Consider the following 20,980-nt stretch of genomic DNA (forward strand, 5'->3'; position numbering starts at 1 on the left):
GAATTACTTCATGTCAGCAATTCTCAAAGATAGATTTAAACATTTGGTAATTCTTGCTATTGAGCGGGATCTATGTTGGAAACTATTATGATATACTGTATGACTTTGCTACACGCAAGGCTCGTAAAGTAATTATGTACGTAGTAAAGAATGATTAAAATTCACAGACGAATTTATTTTCTTATACAAACTCTTAAATTTGACGTATTGTCCGCTTCCCTACCTAAACTTACCCCCTCGAAATCCGTTTCGAATGGGGCCCCACAATGCTTAAGTCCGGCCCTGCTATTTAGTGTTTGTAAAATGTTTCACATGTTTCGGATGTTTCTTCAGAGTTGACGATAGTTTACTTCCTAGTCCAAACCTCCCGCATGGGATGGGAGCGGGCAGGGATTGACAGTCCAGCGCGCAGCCAGCAATCCGTAGCGAGCTATGAAGACGTGTTCTCCCCCCCTCCCCCCTTTTTTTTTCGTGGGGTGACTATCCGCAGAAATAAGAGAGTTATCTTTCCTTTACTTCTCGTTTGACCTGATTAGGGAAGAAGAGAATTATATATATAGATGGCGAAAAGAAATAGTATTTAGAGAACGTATATTAATAACATTCTTAAAATAAACATTTCGCATTATAATCTAAGGCTGTCTATGTCTTAACATTATAATCTAAGGCTGTCTATATCTTTACATTATAATCTAAGGTTGTCTATGTCTTTACATTATAATCTAAGACTGTCTTGTGTATGTCTTTACATTATAATCTAAGTCTGTCTTGTGTGTGTCTTTACATTATAATCTAAGACTGTCTTGTGCATGTCTTTACATTAGATCTATAATCTAAGGCTGTCTAGTGACTACTTAGTTAATACCTTGTACATCATAATCTTAGACTTTATGTCTTTACATTATAATCTAGGGCAATCTATGCCTTTACATAATAATCTATATCAGTCTATGTCTTAACATCATAATCTTAGACTGTCTATGTCTTTACATTATAATCTAGGGCAATCTATGCCTTTACATTTAATCCACTTAAGTGGTAGTATTTGCAGTTTTGATGGGGAGACCATAGCTGTCTGTGAAGCCTTACAGGTAATTGACTCTCAAGTCGGCGAGTGACATTTGAGAGCAACACAGATTGTGCACTACAGGCTTTGCAAAGCCCTGGACCATGGCCCCCCAATATCGACACTGTCATCATGGCTTCACACTGCATAAAGCAACATTATGGCACCCCTGTAATAATGCAGTGGGTACCGAGTCACATAGGTGAGACTGGCAACACTATTGCAGACTCCTTGGCCCACTAGGGAGGGCAAATTCCACCCACTGAACAGGCTGCAAGTTTTCATCATGCTCTGGTTATAATTTAAAAAACAGAAATGGAAAAGTGATTTGAGTTCTGGTCCCAAAAAGCCCGTGAAGTCTGGGAGCGCATGAGACGCCCTGACCGCACTTCCCCGTGGTGAAGGCTGCCCAGGCCTGAGCAAGCTATTATAGCACAGTGCCGGACAGGCCATTGTCCTGTTGGCTCATACTTCTCACGGCTATGGCCAAATTTCCATTCACGGTGCCCTCGCTGGGGGAAGAAGAGGAAACCGTGCCTCATATTCTGTTTGACTGTCCCAGACTTGCTGATCTCCGTCTCGACAGGTCGAGAAACCTAAAATTCTAGACCTGTATGGTGACATGTAAGCACTACGCAAGACAGCAGGGTTTCTGTCCAGGGCTTTTGCAAGAGAGAATTTAAGCCTCTCAAGCCCTCACTTAAATGGAGTTTGATGATGATGATAATGATGCCTTTACATTATAATCTATAGTAGTCTATGTCTTAACATCATAATCTTAGACTGTCTATGTCTTTACATCATAATCTAAAGCTATGTTGAAATATCCACTGATAATAAAATTACGCCATGTTGATCTATTTCAGGGTTGTTACCAAAATGTGGTTGACCTTATTGTGGCCTGTGGTACCATTTCTGTTACACATTGCTAACATTGCCTACGCGGCCTCCGCTACGGCGTATCCTTGAGTAAACAAAATGTTGTCTCATTATTATTAATATAGATCTTGTGTAATCGACTCTACTATAGAATACTGTGGCTGTCCTAATAGAATACATTGTTACTTAATACCATTACGGAATAGTGTTTTAAACCTTTACTTGTAATATTTTAATTCTCTCTATTATTATTATATATATATATTTACATACACTATATATATACATATATATATATATATATATATATATGGTTGAAGCTGTTAACACTAGTTAGCTTTTCACCTCCAATACTGATGCCTCTTTTAAAGCCCTGATGGCTATTGGTCATAATTTGAGTTTTTTCGGCATTTATTTGCATGCCATATGCTGCGGAAGTCTTGTCAATGCGCATCACCAGCTCAGCTAGTTCTTCTTCTGTCCCTGCTAGGCCGTCAATGTCATCTGCGAAGCGCAAGTTAGTAATTCTTCTTCCTCCAATGCTAACAGTACCTTCATAGCCCTCGAGGGCATCTTCCATTCTTTAATGTTGTCCTCCCATCGCTTTTTCTGTCTGCCTCTTTTTCTTTTTCCCTGGCACTGTTCCCTGAAGAAAGGTCTTTGCGAGCCCCGTAGATCTTGTAATGTGGCCAAAGGTTTTAAGCTTTCGTTTTTTCACAATAGTAAGCAGGTCGTCATGAGCTCCGATCGCTAACTAGTGTTAACAGCTTCAAATACCTCGGAGCTATTGTCTCAGATGAGGGAACAAAACCCGAATTATTGGCCCGAATAGCACAGTCCACAGCAGCCCTTTCAAAACTTAAAATAATATGGAAAGATAAGGGCTTAGCCCTCGGCACCAAAATTAGACTGATGCGCTCTCTGGTCATGGCCACATTTTTATATGCTTGTGAGTCGTGGACGTTGAATGCAGAGCTTGAGAGGAGGATCCTAGCAATGGAATTGAGATGCTACAGAAGGATCCTAGGCATCACATTCAAAGACCGCATCACAAACCAAGAAATCAGAGACAGGGTTACTGTAGCGATCGGAGCTCATGACGACCTGCTTACTATTGTGAAAAAACGAAAGCTTAAAACCTTTGGCCACATTACAAGATCTACGGGGCTCGCAAAGACCTTTCTTCAGGGAACAGTGCCAGGGAAAAGAAGAAGAGGCAGACAGAAAAAGCGATGGGAGGACAACATTAAAGAATGGACAGGCCTGCCATTGAGAGAGGTTCTGAACAAGGCAAAAAAAAGGGAGGAATGGAGAAAGACGGTCGACAAATCTTGCCTGGTGCCCCAACGGTCCAACAGACTAAGGGATAGGTAAAGGTAAAGGTAAAATATATATGGTTCCTTCTGTCTCGGAAGACAATGGATACGCCCAGGTGAGTCACTGGTTTGAGACGGGGCAGAATCTGTAGTGACTGATCAAGTCAATTCTGGAACGGTAGAGTTTGCCACAGTTTGTGCATGTATATGCATCTGACTTAGGGTTAGTTGACAGGGGAGCTTTCTTTTTCTTTCTCTTGACTGATGCAGCTTCGTTTCTTTTGCATTCGTTAAAGTTCGTACCAGCACGTACAGTCTGTCCGGTCTTGGGCTATCTCCTCCCACATACTTTGTTCGATGCCCGAGGTTTTCATGTCTCGTTTGCAGACATTTCTGTAGGTTAGTCTTGGGTCTGACTCCCTCTGCAGGCTCGTACTATATCAACTATGTATCTTAGAAAAATGTGTTTTTTGTTATACCCTGTCTTTAACTCTTTTTTTCCTAACTGACGATACCAACGTTGATTCCATCAGAACGTGTTAAATAATAACGGAGAGAAATAGTTAATCTATTAACGATAGTTTTAACAGTCATTGTCAGGCTAGGTTTAGAGATCGATGTATACGACGCTAGCTTCTTAGTTCACTTAATAGTCATAAGTGTATTGGGGTAGTTTATGTAGTTTCATAGTTTAACCCTTTATCTCCGTAATTATTTTCGATGGAATTATTTATTTTGCTCATTTATGTTTCACTACCCTGTTATGATTAAACTTCTTTATTTTTTTATGTAATCAGGAAATTTTTATATGGTATATAATTATAGAAGAATGCGTGTTCTTTTTATATAAGACAAATTAAAGTTTATTAAAACAAAAATTAATGGGGTCAAATCAACGTTGGTATTGTCAGTTAGGAGTGAAAGAGTTAATAGTTTTTAATAAATATCTGCGTCTTCTTAACTTATTCTAAGATATATGGCGTCAGTGGAACGAAGAGACAAGATGGACTTAAACTCGTCCAATATTGTTGTAGATTTCAAAGAATCTTTGGCAGATAAAATGAACTGTAAAGATATTGATGTAAGACCCACATAGTAAGATAACTTCTGCATTTAGTTTTCATTACTTGAATACAGAATCAGGCCTCTGTCACCTCAACCCTTAAATCTCAAAGGGGAATACAGGCGTTTTAAAATTAATTGCAGTCCGATTTCTTAAAAAGTAGTTTTATTGTATTCATTTAATATAATGAGCTTTAGACATCTAGATTATTTATTTATTTACTAGATTATTTATTTTAATGCTTCATTGACCCTTACGGAAATTTGTTGTGATTACAAGGACTCTTTTCTCATATAAAGACAACACAACAGAAAAATACACATAAATACAACAGACAACATAAAGAGTTCATTCAGCGACTACACACAGGTATCTTGGTGCATTTCATGTTCCCTGATCAATGAAAGGCGGTGATAGAGTCTGACCGAGTGAGGCACGAACGAGTTTTTGTACCGCTCCGTTCTTGTTTTGATTGACAGCAGTCGCCCACTTCGCGACGACCTGACGTAGTTCTGATGGAGCGGAAGGCCGTTGTCTTCCATGATTTTTTCGATTTTTCTTAGTTTCAAAAAGTTCCTTTAAATGTGGTAATGTTGTGAGTGTAATTTTTGATGCTTTTTTTTAATAATGTTTTCTAGACGTCGCAACAGTTTAGATGAGGCGTTGCCTTGCCAACATGTTATTCCGTATGTTAGCAGATTTTGTATAGTCGCGCTGTAAATAGTCTCAAGGATCTTCTTGTTTAGTTTAAAGCTATTGAGTTTGTATAGAAAAAAGAGTCGCTGGGCTGTTTTCTTTGTCAGAGTTCCAAGGCGGTCTTCCCATGAAAGCTTGTTGTTGATGATAACGCCTAGATATTTATATGCGTTTACTTGTTCTACAGATGTAGTGTTTATTTGCAGTTCACGTATAGTTTGTTTTTTCTTTCTAAAATCTATTATAAGTTCTTTAGTTTTTGTGACATTCAGTTCTAGAAAGTTGTCGGTGCACTTCACTGGGAAATGGTTGTGGAACAAAGACTAATTGGTATGAAAAAAAAAGGTGAGGGGGGGATTGAGGCAGAATATCTATCTTTATAACCATCTATCTGCACGAGGTCAACATTTCTTTAAAATAAGATAATTTATGTCGATTGTAGTTTTCTATACCCTGCTGCAGTAAATCTTTTTACTTTTCAGTGTTAATATGATCCTCTCTTCTAAGCCTTCTGTAAGCACTGCTTAACAACACATCTGACTCAAGAACTTGACAACTAGAGTTCCAAATAATAATTTGTCAGTTTAATAACTAGATACTGTTAAGGCTTCCGCGCTGTGTTGATTCTATGAAATATAACTAGTGTAGATCTACGTCTGACTGGAAGTAACACTGCACTCAAACTACTTCAGTAACACCGGCGAAAGGCCGAAACAATCAAAATATGTAGTCGACGCTGATGTTGTTCTACAAATATATTTAATAATCAAAAAGGGAATCGTCCGATGTCAGCTATGTCCGTAAATCCGTATATCTATTCTACTGCTCTACACGAAGCGTCTTCTTTGTAGCGTCACTTAGAGCGTTCTTGTTTTTTAAAGATCTGTCACGTCACTTGTCGCTAAGTAAAACTTTCCTCTTATTCCCGAAACAAATACTAACTTCTAATCATGTCATAACAATACATTCACAGCCAATATAACACAATTGGCTACTCTAGCTACAAAGGCTTTCTTGTACTTAACAGCCTTCCAAACTCTTCTTGTCTCTGTGTGTACTCCTGGACTAGTACAGCTACATTCTCGACTCACACCGTCCTTACTGCCTTGCTGCCTTGGACTGACCTTCCCTTTCTTACTATCTCTTGTCCACCAAGGCTTTTGATCACATGACCATAACAGTACTGTCCCTATCGCTCCGCCACTAGAGTTACATCAATTTTAAATAGATCTGCTAATTATTCGTTAATTGATCTCATGTCATTCAACATAGACAAAAGGCAGACCCGCATAAAGTAAAATACATTAATACATAACATTTCGTTGATTATAGGTATCAGAAGCAAATAAAATAGGTTGTGACCTGTCATCCACAGCAGGGTAAGTGTTTTAATTTTTCCAAAACTTATATCCACTCACTCTGTGTGTCTGTCTGATAAAATGTTTGTACACGTTATTTCTCCCCCGCCCAATCTCAGATCAAGCGGAAATTCCTCACAATTATTTTACCTGACAAACAAAGATAATGTTTTTAACCAAATTAGTCTAGATCTAGATGCCTATCGCATGGGCGTAGCCAGGATTTTTTTTCGGGGAGGGTTTGGGGGGGGGGGATTCCCCCCCCCGACCCCCCCCCCCCCCGCGGAAAAAAATTTATATATATATATATATATATATATATATGAGTGTGTGTGTGTGTACATAATTAATCTTTATTACATCTGACCCTTTCGGAAGACGTTTATTGTTCATTGTAGACTCCCCGTCCTTGCTAGCCGCCGGGCACTATTTCTGGTATTGAAAGCCAACAAAATGCATATTCTGAGGTATCTACAGTGCATTATCTTGCTATTAAAAAGTTTTATTTCAAAAACCTAATGTGCTATTCTTACTGACTTAGACCCTCTCGCGCCGTTCGTCGCATTTTCCGGCAAGCTGTTTCCGCAACTCTTATTTTGCGTAATTCATTTTGTGTGAGAACATGTCCCGCAAAACCTCATGCGACGCTCTGTCACAACCTTACTAAGGATTCGACTCCCAGTTCGGCATATGATTTCTTTGATTTAGACCCGATCTCTATGACTGACTCCTAAAATCTGTCTTGGCCATCTTTGTTGAGATACATTTAATGATTTTCAATTTCGGTAGAAGACTATTCACACTTTATTAATGGAGCCCAAGCCACTGGTAGAAATTTGTAACCTTTCTTGACTACGCTCTTGGAATTACATGCCTGTATTTCGCTTTAGATTTTATATCGAAAAGGAAAGTTTTTTCGTCAAATCATCTGTTGAGGGGTTTTAAACTAAGAAATCTCTGGAGTTTTGTTTTGTTTTGTTTTTAATTCAAAACCCCATTTAGCTACGATCATAGAATTTGGTGACTATAGTTTGCTTTAAAATAATATTGAAGAGAGAGTTTTTCAACTCTAAACTCTCTGTAGGGGAATTTTAAACTCAAAACCATCTGGAGGGGTTTTAAACTTTAAAGAAAAAGCCATCTGGAGGAGGGGGATTTACACTCAAAACCCCTTTGGCTTCGCTCATAGATTTTATAGTGTGTAATTTGCTTTTTTTTATATTGAAGAGGTACTTTTTAGCTTCAAACCCCAACTGGAGGGGGGGTTGAAACTCAAAACCCCTTTGGCTACGCTCATAGAATTTTGAGTGTGTAATTTGCTTTTTTTATTTTGAAGATGGGGTTTATCGTAAATTTTGGAGGGGGTTTTAAAATCAAAATCTTCCTCAACTGTGCTGTTGGAATTTGGGGATTGTTGTTTCCTTTTTTTTTTGTTTTGTTTTATAGAAGAGGGGGATTTTACTGCAAAAACCTCTGGTAGGGGGTTTAAAATTCAAAACCCCCTGTAGGGGGTTTTAAACTCAAAGCCCCCTGGTAGAGGGATTTGTATCTCAAAACCCCCTGATAGGGGTTTTTCAAATCTCGAAACCCCCTGGTAGGGGGATTTAAACTCAAAACCCCCTGGTAGAGGGTTTTTAACTCAAAACTGCCTCTGCTGTGCCGTGGTAAGTGATGATGTAGTATTAAAATCTCACCTAAAATAAACAAAATGAAAGCAAAAATCAGTCACTTAATTCCGTTCCCCTACCGTGGGGGGGGGGGGGGGGGATTTCATTTCGGGGGGGGGGGGGTTGAACCCCAAGAACCCCTCCCCCTGGCTACGCCCATGGGCCTATCGTTACAACTTTATATACTCTGACTCTGAATTATACCTGTCTTTTTAGTGAGTTTCGCCGAATCAAGCTCTTCTTTTTAGTGAGTTTCGCTGAATCAAGCTCTTCTTTTAAGTCCAGATAATCATTTCATAAACGTAGAAATAAAGGAATGAATATCAGAAGGCATTATAGCATTATATAGTACTCACCTTTTACCCAAGAGCGAAACCATATTTAAAAAAACAGAGAATTCAGTAAACTATATAATGGGCGTAGTCACGATTTTTTCCGGGGGGGGGGCAAATTTTCTCCCCCCCCCCCCGGAAAAAATATACGTGTGTGTATGTGTGTGTACATAATTTATTTTTCTTACATTCTGACCCTTCATTCTTTCGGAAGACTTTTATTGTACCCTAGAATAGGTTCTTCCTGGAGTTAGTTAGTGGTAAAATTGTAGACTCCCCGTCATTGCCAGCAAGGGGGTCTGGGGAAGTGCTGTGAACCCCCTCCCCCCCCCCAGCGCGGAGCGGAGCCCCGCCGTCAAGCACTATTTCCGGTATTAAAAGCCAACAAAATCCCTATTCTGAGGTGCATTATCCTGATATTCAAATGTTTTTTTTTAAAACCTTATGTACTATTCTTACTGACTTAGATACTCCCGCGTCTTTGTAGCATTGGGCGCCACGCTGCTTCCACAAAAATCTGTCCCTTGCAATGTCTCAATCCTCTTCCCACCTGCTCTGATATCCTCCATGAAAGTGTGGCGGCAAGTTTTACTAGGATGTCCCTCTTTGCGCTTTCTGCGTAATGGCCTCGATGTCATCGCAACTCTTGTTATGCGAAATTCCTTTAGTCGGAAAACATGTCCCGCAAACCTCATGCGACGCTCTGTCACAACCTTACTAAAGGGTCGACTCCCAGTTCGGCATATGGTTTCCTTGATTGAGACCCAATCTCTATAACTGACTCCTAAAATCCGTCTTAGTCATCTTTGTTGAGCTACATTTAGTCAATTTCGGCAGATGACAATTCACTGCACTTTATTAATGGAGCCCAGCCACTGGTAGAAATGTGTAACCTCTGTTGGCTACGCTCTTGGAATAAGGTGACTGTAGTTTGCTTTAGATTTTATATCGAAAAGGGAAGTTTTTTCGTCAAAATCATTTTTTGAGGGGTTTTAAACTAAAAAATCTGTGGAGTTTTTTTTTTTCAAAACACCATTAGCTACGCTCATATAATTTGATACTGTAGTTTTGCTTTAGAATAAAATTGAAGAGAGAGGTTTTCAACCTCAAAACTCTCTGTATTGGGTATTTAAACTCAAAACCACCAGGAGGGGTTTTAAACTTTAAAAAAAAAAAGCCCTCTGGAGGAGTAGGTTTAAACTCACCCCCCCCCCCATTTGAATTTTGAGTGTGTAATTTGCTTTTTTTTATATTGAAGAGGTACTTTTTTAGCTTCGAACCCCGCTGAAGGGGGTTTAAACTCAAAACGCCATTTGGCTACACTCATAGAATTTTGAGTGTTTAATTTGCTTTTGTTTATATTGAGGTATTTTTATTTTTTTATATTGAAGAGGTAAAAACCCCATATGGCTACGATGAGAACATTTTGAGTGTGTACTTATCTTTTGTTTATATTGAAGAGTTATTTTTTTAGCTTCAAACCCCGCTGAAGGGGGATGGGGGTTAAACTCAAACCCCCCTATGGCTACGATCATAGCATTTTGAGTGTGTAATTTGCTTTTTTTATATTCAATATGTATTTTTTTTAGCTTCAAACCCCGCTGAAGGGTGATTTAAGCTCAAAACCCCCTTTGGCTACGTTCATAGAATTTTGAGTGTGCTATTTGCTTTTTTTTTATATTGAAAAGGTATTTTTTTTAGGTTCAAATCCCACTGAAGAGGGGTTTAAATTCAAAAACCTTTTGGCTTTGCTCATAGAATTTGAATTTTGAGTGTGTAATTTGCTTTTTTATATTGAAGAGGTGGTTTTTAGCTCTAAACCCGATGGAGAGGGGTTTTAAGCACCAAACCCCTCTTGGTTACGCTCATAGAATCTGGTGAATGATGTATGGATAGGCTTATATTGAAGAGGGAGGGAGTTTTAAAATCCAAATCTTCCTTAGCTATGCTCTTGGAATTAGGGGATTGCAACGTGAAACCCAATACTCTGTGGTGCATTTTAACATCTGTATGTTATAAAATGGTCTCTGTTTTCTGTGTGCTCCACAGCAATTTGAAAGTGATTATGTTGTTTATATTCTTCATGTATTTATGGCTGAAGAATTTCGTGTGTGGCTTGAATCAGTTGACACTGGCTGGAGTGTTCGCTTCCTATTACTGGACACTAGACAAGACCACATTACCCAAGTATACACTTCTGAAGTCATTTTACCGATGCTTCAGGTGAATACTCGTGCAAATAGTTAAGTCTGGTCTGTATGTACTACTGATATCTTGATAGTATTCGCTCTCAAGAGATGAGATTAGAACATTCGTGTGGGATAAGATGAAACCTTTAATCTTAGATGAGATCAGACCTTTATTGTGAGATGAGATCAGACTTTTATTGCGAGATGAGATGAAACCTTTCATGTGAGATGAGATCAGACCTTTATAGTGAGATGAGATCCGACTTTTATTGCGAGATGAGATGAAACCTTTCGTGTGAGATGAGATTAGAACATTCGTGTGGAATAAGATGAAACCTTTAATCTTAGATGAGATCAGACCTTTATAGTGAGATGAGATCCGACTTTTATTGCGAGATGAGATGAAACCTTTCGTGTGAGATGAGATTAGAACTTTAGTGTGGGATAAGATGAAACCTTTAATCTTAGATGAGATCAGACCTTTATTGTGAGATGAGATAAGACCTTTATTGCGAGATTAGATGAAGCCTTTCGTGTGAGATGAGATCAGACCTTTATAGTGAGATGAGATCAGACCTTTATAGTGAGATGAGATAAACCTTTCACGTGGGATGAGATAAACCTTTCATGTGAGATGAGATCTGACCTTTATAGTGAGATGAGATGAAACCTTTCATTTGAGATGAGATAAACCTTTCATGTGAGATGAGATAAACCTTTCATGTGAGAAAGAAAGTAAGAAATGAAATAATTGAATTAAGTCTTTCATCTTCTAAGTAGAGCTCTTCTTATTTTGGTTTAGCCAAAAACGATAGCAACAATTTAAATGAACATTTCAGTCATTCTTGATCATGGCTATTATAGAGTCTAATCCCCTCTTACGTCAGAACGGAAATAATTTCTTCCACCGTTCTTATGTTCACGTCTTTTGCATGATAAGAAATGGCCGGCTACAAGACGTCTTTGCTGAACTATTACAACGAGACCAATCGTTAAAGAAAGCCTGAACACTGACCAACTTCACAACCTGTGGGCAGTTTAGACCCATAGCTCGTTGCCACGTCATGGGTCTATAAATGGTACTCGGTGGAATTAACAATTACACTGTATTAATCCTAATATTGAGTATTAGTAATACCCCTTGTGCATATTGTCGCCCACATGCAAAAAAAAAAAAATAGACTATGTATGTTTTGTTTACCCCATTATTTCAACAGGAAATGGATTTGTGTTTATTTATTGCTTGTTTTGTTCCAGATACCACTGTGGGTCTTTAGCCTTTGGATCATTCCTTATTACTTTTGTTCAGTTTATTACGGCTCTGTTAAACTTAGTGAAGTCGAATATTGAGAACAGCACAAATCAATTAGCAAAGTTTCTAATAAGGTAACAGCAACAGTTCAATCCTCTGCCATAACATTTCATGTTGTTATGTGAATAGACAACTTTATTTCGTGATTGTACTTATTAATCTCATATTGTGTGTCGCTGTGTTGATGACTTGGACTGCAGTTTAGGAGCTAGATAACCATTTCACTGTTTGAGAAATCAAGTGATCTGATAGTTGCAGTATTGTTGTTTATTATTATTGTTGTAATTATAATTCATAATCTCTAATACCACTTACAATATTATTAATTTAATTTGTTTTCATTTTGATTATCTTGAGCATGTTGAGTGCATGTACGTTGTTAGTATTTGTAATTGTGACTGCCTTTATAACATGTGTACTGTCTGGTAAAACAAAATTGTTAAATTAAATTAAAATGTGTTGTCGTTGGCCGCTGGACTGTCGTTGGCCGCTGGTCTGTCGCTGGCCGCTTGTCTGTAGATGGCTGATTGTCTGTCGTACAGTGGCCACTAGCCTTGTTGTAGATCTAATCACTTTACTAGACAGAGACGATTATAATGATACTTAAACAAAGGCAGCACTTGGGGACCATAAACTTTTTCAGGAGACTCAATGGTGAATTAAATATGGAGAAAGAGATAGAACGTCATTGAAAAAAGGGCTCCAGTTCGACAACTCCACCTAGCACCAACACAGCACTAGCTCAAAAGTTCATTTTATGGCTATTGGCTGGTTGAGTGGTTTCTTCGTCTGTTTCTGTTTTACTGCTAGGCTAATGAGTTGAATCGGAGGGTCCATGGTTTGTACCCTGGCTGACTTTATACTTGTGTTACACATATTCCTCAAGCCTCAGCCATTGATTCAGCATATATGACATTGGTTGGCTGTCTGGATTCTTTAAAGTAGCTTCCTCCCCCCCCCCTTTTTTTTTTTTCAAAAATGACTTTGCCTAGGCAGTCATAAATGTTGAGCCACATTGAAAAAGTTCAAATTTGTTATCTCTTAAAGAGTGAGAGAGAGAGAGAGAGAGAATGAGAGAGAAAGAGAGAGAGAATGAGAGAGAGAGGGAGGTCCCTGGTTTACTGTTTCTTCTGGAAAGTGAAACTATATTATTTTTTAAAACTTTCTGCAATAATCTATTTCGAACCAAATCTTGTTGCTCTTTTTAAGTTTGCATTTAAAACACATATAGTTGGGGGGGGGGGGGAGTTTTAAAACTACACTAATAAACCTCATTTCACAGATGCTTGCTGTGTTGTTTTAAACTGCACGACATGTTCTTACAATTCATCAACAAAAGAGCTTACATAATGGTTCGTAAAGAGTTTGTGTGTATTGTGTAGTTATGTGTTTTCAAATATCAGAGGCACTTGATTCAGATGACCAGTTCTTAGCTATTTGTGTGTATTGTGTGGTTATGTGTTTTCACATATCAGAGGCACTTGATTCAGATGACCAGTTCTTAGCTATGACGGCTAAGACTTATTGTAACGTTAAAACCTATAATAGGGGGCGTGATGGCCGATTTGGGCGTGGTGGCCGAAGGGGGGACGTAGTGGCCGAGGGTGGCATGGGGGTCGATTGATAAAGCGCTTCATTTCCGAACCTAGGGGTACTGAATCCGAATCTCAGACTGGGATTTTTAAATTTTGGGATTTCAAAGGCACCCCCTAAGTCCATCTAACTCTAATGGCTACCTGACATTATTATTATTTTAGCTTTTATATAGCGCTACTTTCATGCTTATAGCATGTTCAGAGCGCTTTTGGTCCAATCTCATTTGTGGACCAGTTGGGGGGGGGGGGGAAGGGGATATCTAGGAGTTGGTTTTCCGTGCTGCCTATAGGCGTTCAGTAAACAGAACTCTACCCGAGCGTGACCTCCGTGAAGGCGCCTGCCCGAGTCGGGTGTTGAACCTCGAGCCCCCTTCTAGGTAGCCAAGCCAAGCCGCCCCCTTCTAGGTAGCCAAGCCAAGCCAAGTTCAAGCGACCACGCTTCCCACTAGTAAGGGAAAGTAAAGCGGTTGGTCGATGTGCTGCACACATGACACCCTCGTTAACTGTCGGCCATAAACACAGATGACCTGTCCAGGTTGGTCAATTTATTTTCCAGGGGTCGTAATTTTTTTTTTGTGGGTTGGGGGGGGGGGGCGCTGGGCCTAAAGAAGAAAGTAAAGATGCACTGAAACAAAACAAATTAAAAAATTCTTCAAAATTAAATCTGCAAACTAAATATAGACAAATTATGCTTAGCTTGCTTCTAATTTAAGAACAGAAACAACGTTAGAAATTGAGTTTAGGAATCCCATTTTCTATTTTTAAATTCTTACTGTAATTAGAGGGTATCTAGTATCTAATAACGTGCACAACTACATCAATACATGAATTCGCGTAGGACGTAATTATCTTCTCTTTTGATGGAACGTCTGTAATTTATAAGATCAGGTAACGATGTCTTCTGATTTAGAAATTGTACATGCAAATGTAAAATGTCCTGTTAGGCTATTATCAAACTGTTGAGAAATTAATGTTTTAATTACTGCTTCGTTTTTATATCAAATATGCTCAGAGATGAGTGATTTGATGAGTGAGAGTTGTAGTATATATGCTCAGAGATGAGTGATTTGATGAGTGAGAGTTGTAGTAAATATGCTCAGAGATGCTTGATTTGATGTGTGAGAGTTGTAGTAAATATGCTCAGAGATGAGTGATTTGATGAGTGAGAATTGTAGTAAATATGCTCAGAGATGCTTGATTTGATGTGTGAGAGTTGTAGTAAATATGCTCAGAGATGCGTGATTTGATGTGTGAGAGTTGTAGTAAATATGCTCAGAGATGCGTGATTTGATGTGTGAGAGTTGTAGTAAATATGCTCAGAGATGCGTGATTTGATGTGTGAGAGTTGTAGTAAATATGCTCAGAGATGCGTGATTTGATGTGTGAGAGTTGTAGTAAATATGCTCAGAGATGCGTGATTTGATGTGTGAGAGTTGTAGTTTGAAATTCCGATGAGTACCTGAGAGGCAAGACCTATTTTTTTTAGTATCTATCAAGTGGGACGGAGTTCAAATACATATGTATACTATACATTTTTAATTGAGAGTTAACTCTAGGGGAGTTGATTTTGCAGAGCGCTCAAAAAGTAAAAAAAAAAAAAGAGTAAAATTCCCCTTTCAGACCTTGCGATCTATGGGGCAGGTTATCTAAAGGTCATCTGTTTCTGTGACCCACGGGTAACGAGTGGTGTGTCATGTCAGGTACCCATTAGAGCTAGTTGGCGCCCAAAGATCTCGAAATTAAAAATACAAGTCTTCACCAGGATTTAAACCCCGACCCAGGTTCGCGCTCAAAAGGCAGCACCAAAACACCAATTCTCTCAAATACCCCTCAGCCCCTTCAACAATGTCCAGAGTGCACTGAGTATGCTATAGTATAACAGGCACGCTATTCTTATAGTAATTTTAACAATAATCGTTCCGTTTGTTTGATTTCTTTTTTTTTTAAAGTAACTTTCATTTAAAATGTGAAGTGCTTCAATCTATTTAACTAGTATCTGGCTGTGCAGTGTTTTGTTCTCTCTTCTTGTAGATGGCCATCGAAGGTAAAAACTTCTGTTTATCTGCAAAAAGAGCCTTATCAATAATGTTAAATAACTTTGTGAAGTCATTGGTCTTAGCCAAAGTCACGGATTTTCTGTTAATCATCAGCAAACTCATCATCACTTCCATGATAGGTAAGATTTGCTTTTTACAAAGAATCAATGATTTATGCTTCTTTTCTAGATTAAAAAAAAGAAAAAACCGTTCACATGCTTTTTTTTTAATGTCTATTTCAAGTTATTGTCTCTATTATGTTTATATACATGTACAACTACAAGCTTCTAGATTTTATTTATAAATAGGAAATTATAAACCACAGTTCAAATTTCTTTGATACATTCTTTTCAAATTCTACTCACAATTAGGAAATAGATCTTTGTTATTGTTGATGTTTTTTTTTTATGCCTTTTTTTCTAAAAGTAAAACACGGAACGCCCCCGCCCCTTTTTTTCCCTTGACCAAAAATGTATTTCTTCATAATTCAATAGATTAAAGCCTACAAACATCATGAGTTAAAAAGATCTTCAATAGCATGGGCGTAGCCAGGGGGGTGTTGAGGTTCAACCCCCCCCCCCCGAAATGAAATCCCCCTTGCGAGCGGGGAGACAGACTTTAGTGACTAATTTTGTATTTGATTTTGTTTATTTTAGGTGAGATTTTAATACTAAACCATCACTTGCCCCAAGCGCAGCCAAGGGGGTTTTTGAGTTTAAAACCCCTACCAGGGTGTTTTGCAGTTAAACTCCCTTCTTCTATAAAACAAAACAAACAAAAAATAATGCAAACGACAATCCCAAATTCCTAGAGCATAGCTAAGGAATATTTTGATTTTAAAACCCCTTCTGAAATTTATTATAAAACCCCTCTTTAATATAAAAAAGCAAATTACACACTGAAAATGCTATGAGCGTAGCTAAATGGGGTTTTGAATTTGTTAAAAAATAACCCAGAGATATTTTTAAAACCCCACAACAGATGATTTTGCCGATAAAACTTCCCTTTTCGATATAAAATCTAAAGCAAACTACAGTCACCTAATTCCAAGAGCGTAGCCAAGAGAGGTTACAAAATTTCTACCAGTGGCTGGACTCCATTAATAAAGTGCAGTGGATAGTCATCTTCCGAAATTGAAAAAGACTAAATGTGGCTCAACAAAGATGGCGGATTTTAGGAGTCAGTTATAGGGACCGGGTCTCAATCAAGGAAATGCTCTGCGAACTGGGAGTCGACCCCTTGGTAAGGTTGTGACAGAGCGTCATATGAGGTTTGTGGACATGTATTCCGACAAAATGAATTACGCATAATAAGAGTTGCAATGACATGGAAGCCAGTACGAGGAAATCGCAAACAGGATAATCCTAAAACAACTTCACGCCACACTTTCATAGAGGTCATCAGTGCAAGTGGGAAGAGGCTTCAGATAATGCCAGTGACAGATTTTTGTGGAAACAGCTTACCGCCCAATGAGCCGAACGGCGCGGGAGGATCTAAGTCAGTAAGAATGGCACAGGTTTTGGAATTAAACTTTTTAATAGCAGAATAATGCGCTATAGATACCTCAAAATATGCATTTTTTAAGCTTTCAATACCGGAATTAGTACTTGGCGGCGGGGCTTCGCCCCAGACCCCATTACTGTCAAGGGCAGGGAGTGTACAACTTTTCCACTAACTCCAGGAAGAACTTAATCCAGGGTATAATAAATGTCTTCCGAAAGAATGAAGAGTCAGAATGTAATAAAGATAAATTATATATAGCGCGGAAGAGGGGAGTGGAATTCCCCCCCAACCCTCCCCCCCCCCCCCCGAAAAAAATCCTAGCTACGCCCATAGTATATATATTCCTTCAGAAGGACGGACTAACAGACCACCCAAACTAGTAGCCTTTCGGGTGCCGCTAAAGATTAACCAATCAGTCAATTAAATATTGGAGAATTAATCCTTCAGTTTTAAGCGAAATGGATATTTGGGGTTTTATCTCCCTAGATAAGTGTATACGGTATTTCTCCCACACCCATTCTCGGATCAAGTTGAAACTTTCCGGTATTTTCTGTTGAATATAACGAAAAATGAATCAATTAAACAATTAACCAATTAGCCAATTATTTTTATTAATTTTTTATATCGAAAAGGGAAATAAATTCTACATTATTGGCAGATATAGTTGTAAAGTTCTTCCCCTTATATAGGCTTTAAAAACAAAAACAACTCTTTTTAAATTAAATATTTTTCTTATTCCCAAATCCTTTCCAGGTGTATTAGCGTACTTTTACATCCAAAAGAAAATTCCACTGACTATTGTTACTGTTCCAGAATTAAATTTTTATTTCATACCTCTCTTTGTAAGTATTTTATTTTATTTTATGCATTCTGTTAATCCAATCCACTAATCCAATCCACTGTTGTTGTTTTTTAACTTATTTTTACCTTGTACTAATCCAATCTACAAATCAATCCACTGTTGTTGTTTTTTTTTTTAACTTATTTTTACCTTGTACTAATCCAATCCACTGTTGTTGTTTTTTTAACTTATTTTTACCTTGTACTAATCCAATCTACAAATCAATCCACTGTTGTTGTTGTTTTTAAATAACTTATTTTTTATTCTACTAATCCAATCCAATTTTTAAAACATTTTTTTTGCATACGACTAATGCAATTCACTGTTTTGGGCTAAATTTGTGCATTCTACTAATTCGACCCACTGTTATAAACTTATTTTATCTTAGCGAAAGTAATTTGTAATATGAACTGAAAACTAGATTTAGTAAATACTTATAGTAGAAAAAAAAACAACGATTATACCTAATTTAAACTTTAATGTTGCAACTGACTTTAAATCCCACTTATTTTCCCTTCATGGCCGGCCTTGGATAATTGGAGGCCCCTTGCGAAATGAATTTGGTGGCCCCAAGTGAAATTAAGAAACCGCGAAAAAAAAATTACGCAATTTATTAAAAATAATTTAATTTTAAAATTGCCTTTCAAATATCAGCACGGAAACCTTTTCTCTGCGTGCTTGATGTCCATACATAGATATTATATTAGTGTGTGTGTGATGTCCATACATAGATGTGATATTAGTGTGTGTGTGATGTCCATACATAGATATTATATTCGTGTGTGTGTGATGTCCATACATAGATGTTATATTAGTGTGTGTGTGTGATGTCCATACATAGATATTATATTAGTGTGTGTGTGATGTCCATACATAGATATTATATTAGTGTGTGTGTGATGTCCATACATAGATGTGATAATAGTGTGTGTGTGATGTCCATACATAGATGTGATATTAGTGTGTGTGTGATGTCCATACATAGATATTATATTCGTGTGTTTGTGATGTCCATACATAGATATTATATTAGTGTGTGTGTGATGTCCATACATAGATGTGATATTAGTGTGTGTGTAATGTCCATACATAGATGTGATATTAGTGTGTGTGATGTCCATACATAGATGTGATATTAGTGTGTGTGTGATGTCCATACATAGATATTATATTAGTGTGTGTGTGATGTCCATACATAGATGTTATATTAGTGTGTGTGTGATGTCCATACATAGATATTATATTAGTGTGTGTGTGATGTCCATACATAGATATTATATTAGTGTGTGTGAGATGTCCATACATAGATATTATATTAGTGCGTGTGTGAGGTCCATACATAGATGTTATATTATTGTGTGCGTGTGTTGTCCATACATAGATGTTATATTAGTGTGTGCGTGTGTTGTCCATACATAGATGTTATATTAGTGTGTGTTTGTGTGATGTCCATACATAGATGTTATATTAGTGTGTGTTTGTGTGATGTCCATACATAGATGTTATATTAGTGTGTGTTTGTGTGATGTCCATACATAGATATTATATTCGTGTGTGTTTGTGTGATGTCCATACGTAGATGTTATATTAGTGTGTGTTTGTGTGATGTCCATACATAGATGTTATATTAGTGTGTGTTTGTGTGATGTCCATACATAGATGTTATATTAGTGTGTGTTTGTGTGATGTCCATACATAGATATTATATTCGTGTGTGTTTGTGTGATGTCCATACGTAGATGTTATATTAGTGTGTGTTTGTGTGATGTCCATACGTAGATGTTATATTAGTGTGTGTTTGTGTGATGTCCATACATAGATGTTATATTAATGTGTGTTTGTGTGATGTCCATACATAGATATTATATTCGTGTGTGTTTGTGTGATGTCCATACGTAGATGTTATATTAGTGTGTGTTTGTGTGATGTCCATACATAGATATTATATTCGTGTGTGTTTGTGTGATGTCCATACGTAGATGTTATGTTAGCGTTTGTGAGGTCCAAACATACATCTTATATCATTTATGTGCGCTCACGCAACGTGTGTGCAATTGCTAATATTAGCTCACATTTCATTCATACGCTGGATGTTTGAATGTGAAATAGGCAAGTGAAAAATGAATAAATTCTTTCAAACTAAAATTAATGACAGAGAAGTATTATTCGTAAGCTCAGTTGATTGAGCATCGCGCTGAGTTCGAATCCTACTGGCTACTTTTTTTTTTTTTTTTTACAAAAATTATATCAACTCACTCCGTCTGTCTGTCTGGTAAAAAGTTTATACACGTTATTTCTCCGACACCCAATCTCGGATCAAGCTGAAATTTAGCTCAACTATTTCTTTTACCTGACAACACAAAAAAAAAACAATTAAAAACAACAACAACAAGTAATTAAATAACTATTGGTAATTAATTTTTGTTATCTTGAACAAGGAAAGAATGTTTACTTGAATGAAGTGGTTGTATACACTGAATTTATTTGTATTATAGGTTTCCGCTCTAAATTGAAACACACAATATATAATTATACAATCGTCTCTAATCAAGTGATAGGATCATAGCGTATTGAGAAAGCTAAAAGCATGGAATAGCGCTAAACAAAAACAATTAGTAAAAATAGTATTAATCGCACAGATTTATTAGCGGCCCCCGAAATGTCTGTCCGTGATTCCGTCTGTCCGTCCGTCCCGTTTAGATCTCGTAAACTAGAAAAGATATTGAAAATCCGACATCACAATATTTTAGACCATTCAAAGTTCTGATGCAACGGCTACTTTTTTTTTTCCTGAAAGCGAAAAATCTATTTTTTAAAATCAGTTATGCAAGCAGTTTTTTAAAGAGAAAAAGCTAATTAGTATGCATTTTAAGTTAGACCTAATTTAGAAGGAATAGTAATCTTATAAACTCCTTTTTCTTGTAAATTTATTTTAATATATTGCATATGAGAATTCGAGTGAAAGATTAAGCATTTTCAAAACAATTACATTATATAAAGACCGGGAGAGGCTCGGTAAAGCATAGCTTCCGAACCGAGGGTCACGGGTTCGAATCCTGGTGAAGACTGGGATTTTCAACTTCGGAATCCTTGGGCGCCTCTGAGTCTACCTAGCTTTAATGGGTAC

At 37.5% G+C, this 20,980-nt stretch overlaps 1 protein-coding gene across 1 annotated transcript in view; it reads left to right on the forward strand.

Annotated features, from left to right (window-relative positions):
• Positions 1-20,980, forward strand: part of LOC106074617 (choline transporter-like protein 2) — a 46,526-nt gene that overhangs the window by 18,084 nt on the left and 7,462 nt on the right. The window contains exons 13-20 of the mRNA XM_056042379.1: positions 1,933-2,025; positions 4,234-4,342; positions 6,353-6,399; positions 10,427-10,600; positions 11,824-11,952; positions 13,161-13,230; positions 15,505-15,649; positions 17,766-17,854. Coding sequence (XP_055898354.1) covers positions 1,933-2,025; positions 4,234-4,342; positions 6,353-6,399; positions 10,427-10,600; positions 11,824-11,952; positions 13,161-13,230; positions 15,505-15,649; positions 17,766-17,854 — 856 coding nt within the window. The remainder of the gene's footprint in view (positions 1-1,932; positions 2,026-4,233; positions 4,343-6,352; positions 6,400-10,426; positions 10,601-11,823; positions 11,953-13,160; positions 13,231-15,504; positions 15,650-17,765; positions 17,855-20,980) is intronic.

The sequence above is a fragment of the Biomphalaria glabrata genome, chromosome 9 (genome assembly GCF_947242115.1).
Source record: "Biomphalaria glabrata chromosome 9, xgBioGlab47.1, whole genome shotgun sequence".
NCBI classification, from domain to species: Eukaryota; Metazoa; Mollusca; class Gastropoda; family Planorbidae; genus Biomphalaria; species Biomphalaria glabrata.